We start from the raw sequence: 9,938 nt of genomic DNA on the forward strand, positions 1-9,938 counted from the left end.
AATATCTGTTATCAGTCGATTAAGCGCAATGGAAGTTTAAAGTTGATGGTGAAACCATGGAATATTCTATGGTGAAACTGGCCCTTATGGTTATGGTTGGTACACAAGCTCGATTAAAGATATAATAATTTCTAAATTCTAATAAATTTTTTTTTTATATTAATTTTATTTGACATAAACAATCTATACTATTTTTAGCACAATAAGTTTATATGATAAGAGAAAAATGGAAACATGAATGTTTTGAACACGGTCTTGGAAGATAAGGTCGGACAACTTCCCACCCTCCCGCCTATTACAATATTTCCCCTTAATGAGGCAAAAACATTTCCCAAGTTGCCGCAAAAGCGCTGCCGGATAGACTTATTTTGAGGTTAAAAACAATATTTATATGGCATTCGGGTTTATTTTTATGGACTATATTATTATATTATTTTCTCTGACCATATAAACTAGTTGGTTTATAATAAATTATCTAGTTTATGTGGTCGAAAGTTATTTTAAACTTTTATAATACTATGATGTCATAACCTCAAAAAAAAGTCTGCAGGGCAGCGCTCAATTCTACAGCGGCTAAATTTTGAAATGGATTTGCCTCACTAAGACGTGGAATGCTGATAATGTATAGTTGTCCGACCTTATCTTCTAAGACCATGGTTTTGAACACGATTTAAGATATACCTAAGATATCTTAAATCGTGGTTTTGAATAAGCAGCCACCCATTAGTGGCTCTTGGCTAATGATAATTATTAATTTTTTTTTTAATTATTTATTATTAATTTTTTGTTTTCTCAGTGACGTTAGACATTAAAGTTTTGTAAAAGGTCAAGGCACAAAATTCTAATATATAATATCTTTATCAATCGTGGTACACAGCAGTTTCCTCCTGCTGGCGCCTGGCACGGACTAAGACAGGGGTGGCCAACCTTTTTCTATACTATGCCAAATAATAAGTACAAAATTGAGAATGTGCCTTAAAAAATATTTATTTATTTCCATAAAATATAAATTTTAATTTATAGATTTTTTTCATAGGTACTATTTTTATGACAGTTTAATGTTGAATTTGTTTGATGGATATTATCTCTTCGTAATTTGGTTGAAGTTTAGTTAAATATATAAGCATTACATTTTTTAAACGAGAATTTGTTAGCTTGGTTCTGTACTTATTTTTGATAAAAGTCATCCGAGAAAAACTCTTTTCACATATATATGTGGAGCCGAATCTACAAACCAATTTCAATGCTAGACTATGTAGGTCTGGAAAATCTTTCTCTGATACGCATTTCCAAAATTCTATAATCTCAGACAGCTCTTTAAATTTGCATTTTAAAACTGCTAAACTTTGAAGTTCAATAATTTCCAATTACATGTTGGAGTTATATTTTTGGAGTTCGTGTGTCAATATAATAAATAGATTAATAAATAAGTTATTTAAATCTTCTTCTTCTTCAAATCTACTGAATCTTTCTTGAAAACTATCATATAGTGATGAAATATGATTTTTAAAAATCGTCAAAGGAATATCTGTTGGAAGATAAATATAGATTTTAATCGTACAAAATGATTTAAATTTTCCATTCCTAAATTACTTTTGAACAGATGAAGTCGAGACATGAAAGAATTTATAAAACCTATAAGGACTGAAAATAAATTTCCTTCACCTTGGAGTCGTTTATTGAGAATATTTAAATGTTCGAGAATATCAGTTAAAAATGCGAGGTCGTTTAACCAATTTTTATCTCTCACTCTCTCAGTAGTTAATATTCATCAGGCAATTCATTATTTTTTTCTAAAAATTCTATAACTTCGTTTTTTAGATTCCAAAATCTTTCAAAAGCTTTTCTTTTTGCTAGCCATCTTACTTCACAAAACAATAAAAGTTAACTGGATTCATTAATGACGTCTTCAAATAGAGTTAAAGGCCGAGCTTTTATTTTGTTTATACATCGAGATACTGGTTTTAATACATGATCACATTTTAAGACTTTGCCGAATAAGGCTTCTAGGTGTATAATACAGTGATATTTATTTAAATTTCTATTCAAAAATTCCTCCAATAAGATTACACGACCGATATTTTTACCTATCATACATGGATACTCTCAAAGTCATAGTATAATCACAGTACAAAGAGTAATATTATGTGGTATAATAAGTAAGTATAGTAAGTACTAGATGTAGTAGAAATTAACTTTATTATAATAATTATATAATCAAAAAAAGGCACAAAAATACACGGTTTTAAATACACGTGTACTTTTAATACCAGTAGGAAATCGTAAACCCTAAATTATAGTAAAATTATATTAAACCTAAATTACCTAAATTATATTAAAAAAATACGCCCATTGGCGGAACTTTTAACTTTATTAATTAATTATTAACAAGATACTACAAGATATATCAATATATAATATTATATAATAAAATATAATAATAATGATATAATATATATTGTATTGTAGGTGAATGGAGTGTTTTCGAAAGTGAATAATGTTTACTATTTGATAACCACAGTGAAAATAATGAGAGGGTAATAATTTTTAGTACGTTAAACAATTTGAAGTTATATACATATACAATTATACAAATACCTGTAACTATTTTGTAGTTAAAAATGTATAAAATGTTCAACTTTTGTAGCTGAAGATGGAAAATTTAAAACAAGGTTCCACGTAAATAAGTAAATATATAAATTACTTTATTCATAATAAAATCATCAAATATACTTGGTAATATCATTTGTTGGGACTAATATTATCAAATACATTTAAATACACATCACTTAAGACAAAATGTATGCGAAATGTAGGGAAAATAAATACAATCTCCCGACTTGAGTCCCGACTCAACGTAGGGGCCAGGGGGGAACTCGCCTAACCATGAACCGCCATTAAGATATAGCTTAAATCGTGACGTGACGAGCGTCTCGGGAGCAAAATTGCGCCACCAATGAGAATCGTTCACATTTGTTATCACTATTTGTGGAAATCACGTTTCTTATCATCCTTTATAAAAATTATAACGTGATAATATAATAATCATCAATCATACAGGTTAATGATGGGTACTTTCAATTCATTTTAGTGAACTGATTCATGTGATTCAACTCATTAAAATGTCATTGAATCACTGAATCAATTCATTATATTTACATTTTATAACTGTGACTAATATTTTAAACCTAGGGGTTAATAAATATTTATATATAATTATAAAATCATATAAAATCAAATTGACAAACGTTAAGTATAATATTAAATGAAAAATGAATCACTCTGTATTATTTATGTGTTAATATGTTATATTTATTTACATTGAAAATACAAAACATAAAATGTTTAATATGTTGTGGTTTTTTGCCTTTAGTTATATTTAATAATTATTATACCAAAAACGATTATTTATTTATTTTTTATTATTTATAAAATCATAAAACAGAACAACAGTATGATTTGTTGAGTACTAAAATGAGATTGAAGACAGAATATCTTTTTGTAAATTTATTACAAATATTTTAATGTACCTAATACCTATTTATTTAATGATGACATATTTTAATTTTACTGTAACTATTATATTCTATTTTTTTATATACATATATATATATATATATATATATTATCATCTATGATGAGAAACGTGATTTTCACAAATAGTGATAACAAATGTGAACGATTCTGATTGGTGGCGCAATTTTGCTCCCGAGACGCTCGTAAATCGTGAGGCTGAGCCGCTGAGGCTATATTATGATTCATAGATAATATAAGAATAATCTTATGATTATCATAGTAGTAGATTATATAATCCGACTACAACAGTGGTCAGTGTGTTTATTATCTATGGTTGAATAATAAAATAATAAACGCTGAACAGTAAACACACGTGGTTTATAAAGTCTTATCACATCGAAATTTGAAATTCCCAAATATCTAATAACATTTTTTATATTCCGTTGAACGAATCAACTTTTTACTTTAAAATATATGTACTGGTTTTCTTTATTACAATGACTTTAAATTTTATTACAGATACCGGTTAGTAAGAATATATTACAATTGTTTTTATATCAAATCTACTTAACTCTATTGTTTTTAACTTAGATACATCAGAATCTAGTTCAGATGGCGAAGAAACTTCAGATCATTCAAGTGTTAACGAAGGAGACAGTTTGGAAGAAGATGAAGTTATTGACATTAATGAACAACCAGTATTTGATAGCTCTAAAGAAATAAATTACAACATTAAATACAAACAAGCATTTGAGGAAGTTATCATTTCAAGTGATGTCTATATTTTGAATTTGGATGCACACAAAATGTAGTTAATTTTATGACTTTACTTGTATATATTTACACTAAAATGTAAGATCTTAAATTGAATAGTACTATAGGTAGTCTGAATTTTCTATTTTACAGTGGACAATCACTAAGAATAGCAACAGTGTTCTCCAACTTTACTTGTAATATCTATGATATTGATGCTGGATGTAAGTCAATTAGAGCATCCTTGGAGCATGAAAAAAAAATTGTTGATGTCAAGTAAAATTACTGTTGTCATTTATTCATTAATTTATGAACACCATTCAACTAATTTATTTCCTTTGTTTTTAGATTGGGTTCAAGCAATACTCAGTTATCTTCCATTGTGTACACTGGGTCTGAAGACGGAACTATTAAACTTTGGGATTTACGTTTAAAAGAAAAATGTGTTTCTGTTTTTAAAGGTATAAAACCAAAATAATATTAGTGTATATTTTAAGTTAATTTGTTTTAGATGATACTGATGCTGAACTGAAACCATTATCATGTTTTGATGTATCTTGTGATGGAAGATTCTTAGTCGCCGGAACTGAAGTGTTTAAAGATGATGCTTTCTTATTATTTTGGGATATTCGTACAACTAATCTACTTGGTGGTTATTGGGATACTCACCAAGAAGACATTACACAGGTGAATATACTGTAAATGTAAGTGTATGCACTACACAGAAACTTGTTAAGAGGTGGGACAAAGAGTCAACTGTCTCGATTTGTATTTATTAAAGATCAAACAAGTTTATAGTTTTCTAATTTACAATCATTTTTAGGAAGACATTATTGGGAAATCATTATTGGGTAATGAAAAATTTGCATAATAAAAGATACACATTTTTGGCATTGGTGATATTATTAGTACCGCGGTGGCTGTAATAATATAATATGCTGCATTAACAATAATTATGATACTATTATTGTATCACCCATCGCAATAATATTGCGTCAACATGTGCCTATAAGTTATAGCTTTCGGACTGTATATTTATATTTTTGTATATTCATGATACTACAGCTTAAAATTTTTTATTTGTATATTACCTAGTAGCTATAATAATTTTTAGTACACTTGTAGTCTTGTCTCTCACTGAGACAATGCGAGAGTAACCAAACCAAATTGACCGAAAATGGTTGACGCAGAAAGTTTCTTTTAATATTTAATTTAGCAGTAAAAACTTTTAATGATAGTGAAAAGCAAATAAAATTAAGGGGCATCATTTTTATAAAAGAGGCAAGAGTCTAGGGCAAACTTTTATTCATGATGGCTAAAATGATAGTGAAGGATGGCATCTTAAAATCTACCCTCTGGTGACATATTTGTTAACGCTACACTGTATGTATAAGTACTTATATAATTTAATTTTGATCATTTTAATATTTGTAGGTGAAATTTCATCCTACTGAAGACAAAACCGTGATTAGTGGATCGATTGATGGTATTATAAACTTATTTGATGTTACTCAAACCACTGAGCAAGATGCTTTTCAATCAAGTTTTAATACAAACTCATCTGTTGTAAGTGAAATAATAATAACCTAACCTATAATTAATTAATATTTCTATACCTAAATTATTTTATATTTGTATATTATTGTGATTGTCTAGCTAGATTGAAAATATACCACACGAAAAACTAGATATTTTTATAAATATCAAACATTCTAGACACTTGATTATATATACAAATTAATTATTGAATACATGAATACTTTTTTTTTTTTAAAGGCAAATTTAAGATGGTTTAAAAATAAAAATGAGGATTCAATCATATCTTGTGTTACGCACACAGAGGATGTACAATTATGGCACACAACAGATTCTTCTCCGTATAGTATTATTCCCAGGGACACAATTAGTAGTTCAATGAATGTAAGTTTATAATTTTTCTATTAATTTTAAGTTTTAATCAATATTATAATTTATTATTTTTAGGTAAAACCTGATTTATTTAGTCAAATAATCAATTGTCATCAAACAGATGAAAATGGAAATATTATGTTGTTAGTTGGAAATGATAATAGCAGAGGGTATAAAAAATATATTTCTGTACTATAAATAATTTTATGCTGTGATTTAATATAACTTTATTTTATATTTTGCATATAGAGAACATTTACAGTCACTTGATATAATAAATGATGGTCCTGAATTGTCACCTAGGAGTTTATTCAAAAATAATAAACAAATTGTTAGATGCAGTTGGTATGATTATAATGTAAGCATAAAATACTATAACAAATTTAATGTTGTTCATAAATTATCTTATTTACTTATTATTGACATTTTTAGTTAATTTATTATGATCATATTAATATATAAGAATGCCACATGTTGGTTATATTTACCTCTCATAGAGACATAAAGTTTCTCATAAAATCCATAGAATTTATACTAATTGACACTAACTACACGTAACTTAACAATTAAAAAATCTTACTCTACTAAGTGTCTATTTGACACAAAAAAAATATCCTTCAAAAATGGGCTGTGATAAAAAGTCTGTTATTTTAAATTATTATTAGTATACATTAAGCGATTAAAGGTAATGTTTAGTATTTTTGTACCAATGTACATGCTTGTAAAATGACTAGTGTTAAAGATTTTAATTTTATTGTTCTCTAACTAAGAGCTGTTTTAATGAATTCTGTTGTTTTTCACCTTAAAGGACATCAAAACAGAAACATTTTTTTTTAATTTTAAGTTTATTAGTGTGTTATTGTAGTTAAAATAATGTAAAAATCAAATCTTATAAAAATGACTATTCAACAAGATGATGAGAGTTGATGAATAGTAGCCGCGTGACATCATAGAGCTAACTAGTGAGGCGGATGATGTTTTACGTGTAAATGTAGATTGATTTACACAATGATTTTAATAACTTACGATAGTATTTCAGAATTTTTTTTTTCATATTCCGAAGTATCTTTATGTGCTTAAGACCATGAAATTGTTTAAAATCGAATAAATCCTGTTATTGTATGCATAATAAATTATAATTAAGTTAAATTATTAAATTCTCAACTCGCATTGTATTACTATATAAACCTAGTTTTACAACATTTTCTATAACAGTTTTATCTACTATGAAAAAACTAAAAAAGTATGTCAAAATTATAATCACACCAGTGCAGGGCTTGCATTTGAAAAAAAATTCTGTTTTATGTTATTTACAATTAAAACGTTATACGAGTTTTGCGTTTATCGTTATTTAGAATTAGACGTTATCCAAGTTTTGCGTTTATCATTATTTAGAATAGTGTTAATACCTATTAAATGTATTAATAATAACTAATATATGGGTAGTTAATGGCCCAGATACTGAATATAATACAATCAATTCTAATGTCTTTATGCATGAAATAAATATTTTTTTGATACCAATATAACTTTTAAACAAATGGATTTTAAATTATTTTGTTTTACGTTATTTTTCATTCAATAAAATTCTATATATTACGTTTAGCATTATGTTTTGTTTAATGATGTATAATATATTTTGTTAATTATTATGTTTTGTTTTGTGGTATTTAATTATTTTTGATTATCGCTTCCCACTATAATAAATTACGTTTACAATTTCAATTGTGTTTAGTCAATATAACGTTTGCAAGCCCTACACCAGTGTCATTAACATAAAAAAACACCAAAAGTTACATTTATAAAATAAAAATAATATTATCTTTAACTATTGAAATGATTATATTAATCTAGACAATTTTGAATGTCAAAGTCATAAAACATATGCTGCTGTTTAGACTTTGACTGTATGACGTCACATGCATACTTTCAAATGCCTGTATCTCATTGAATAATTTATTAGTGTTAAAATGTAAGACACACACCATATTTCTTAGGTATATGATATACTTTAAATCTAAGCAAACTTTTTTTTAATGTTGTGATGTCCTTGAAGGAAAAAAACTTATCCGGTTAAGTTCCAAAATTACACTTAGTGTTAAAATTAAATTTGGACTTACCATACCTACTTACTTATTATAACATGTTTAATACGCTAAATTATTTTAAAAAATAAATATTTTAGAATATATTTTTGTTATATAAAATATAACTTTAAACTTAGAAATTAGAATTAATAAATCCTTTTATGTTTAAATTGTATCAAGTAAAAATGAGTAGTTGTTTTTAGATTTAGTTTGAATTGAAATTATAAATATTATACAATTTCTAAACTACTTTCAGTATAATTAATTTTAAACAAACATTATTTGTTAACTTGTGAAGCCTGCTTATGACACAAGCATATTTCATAAAGGGTTCTATATATTTGTTATTAGTTGTTACCCAAAACATTTATTTAAACATTTACTAGTTCTACTAATATAATATAATATTAAAGACATCTTTTTCATTGCAGCATGGTATAATGGTTACTGGTGGTGAAGCTGGTATACTAAATGTGTGGGTTCCAAGTGATGATGAAAATAATTCAGTTGACAATACTGGGAAATGCACATTAAAAGAATTACCAAAAGTAAGCCTGAAAAACCATTCTTCCAAACCATATTAATTTGGTTACGGGAAATTTTAATTTTAGATTATTGAAAAGTATGTCTTCTGTGTTAAAATAAACAGTATGATCTATAAACTATTTTTTAATTTATTTATTTCCTTTTACCTTAAAACTAGAAAGTACCAACTAGAAAGTACTATTATCTTGATCAAAACCACTGTGTTTCATTTGTTTTAATACTGTCAGTATGGGTTAACTTGACAATAAAAATGTAATGAAATTTAGTCCTTTCAAAATATAGTAAATATTTTGTAGTACTCGTATTTAAATATTTTTTTTTTTATTGTGACAAATGCCTCGGCAACTATGGGTCATTGGCTACAAAAAAATATTACCTAGTATTTAATAATAGATAAGTTACATTAAATATGGTAGGTATATTATACTTATAATATATATTAAATTTCTTTATGAAGTCATGTATCCCTTAGGAATTTGAGAACGTTAGTTGTATCGATGTTGAGGTTTTCAGCGAGATGGTGAGTTAGATTAAATTTTTGACGTTGTAATTCATACTTTCTGCAGTCGGTGAGGATGTGTTTAACTGTCATGGGATCGTTGCAAGTCGGGCACATGGGTGGGTCTTCTTTCTTCATTAGGAAGGCGTGGGTTAATCGTATTTTTGTATAATATATAATATTGGGGTAGACAGAAAAAAAACCAAGGAAAAAAATATGAAAATATAAACCAAATTTTTGTATTTTACTATATTATGTATTTATGTCTATATTACTCACATATTATTGTATCACATTTTTTAAATATTTTAAATATTAATTTTTATTATACATACCTAAGCTACTAATGGTGAATATAAAAGTAAGTTTGAAAATATATAAGAAAAAAATCTAAACCTTTTTTTTTACATTTTTACAATAAGTTACGTCAATTTAAACAACGATCAATACAATAATAATCATTTATATTTATATAATACATTTTTTTTTACAATAAGTAGTTTCTTCCAAATTTGAACTTAAATTGTCTGTAAAAAATAACTGTATTAATATATATTGCTCACATTGTTTGGTTAGAGTATGAAGTATTTATGAGAATCGTTGTTTTAAATTTTCAATCCTTAGCTATA

General features: G+C 26.4%; 1 protein-coding gene across 1 annotated transcript; it reads left to right on the top strand.

Moving 5' to 3' along the window:
• Window positions 1–3,743: 3,743 nt before the first annotated feature.
• On the top strand, window positions 3,744–8,929 carry LOC132938596 (WD repeat-containing protein 89). The gene is made up of 10 exons (XM_061005518.1): window positions 3,744–4,041; window positions 4,108–4,324; window positions 4,423–4,545; window positions 4,618–4,730; window positions 4,781–4,956; window positions 5,704–5,835; window positions 6,046–6,189; window positions 6,253–6,347; window positions 6,427–6,535; window positions 8,696–8,929. Exons 1-10 carry the CDS (start codon window positions 4,014–4,016, stop codon window positions 8,846–8,848), a joined length of 1,290 nt encoding a protein of 429 aa, XP_060861501.1. The 5' UTR covers window positions 3,744–4,013; the 3' UTR covers window positions 8,849–8,929.
• Window positions 8,930–9,938: the final 1,009 nt, after the last annotated feature.

The sequence above is a fragment of the Metopolophium dirhodum genome, chromosome 2, assembly GCF_019925205.1.
Source record: "Metopolophium dirhodum isolate CAU chromosome 2, ASM1992520v1, whole genome shotgun sequence".
Taxonomy (NCBI): domain Eukaryota; kingdom Metazoa; phylum Arthropoda; class Insecta; order Hemiptera; family Aphididae; genus Metopolophium; species Metopolophium dirhodum.

Excerpts from the sequence above, each read along its gene's own strand:
- LOC132938596 (XM_061005518.1), top strand. The coding sequence starts at position 4,014 with ATGACTTTAAATTTTATTACAGATACCG. Across the intron at positions 4,731-4,780 it reads ATGTGTTTCTGTTTTTAAAG|ATGATACTGATGCTGAACTG; the intron begins GTATAAAACCAA and ends AATTTGTTTTAG. Across the intron at positions 6,348-6,426 it reads GGAAATGATAATAGCAGAGG|AGAACATTTACAGTCACTTG; the intron begins GTATAAAAAATA and ends TTTTGCATATAG.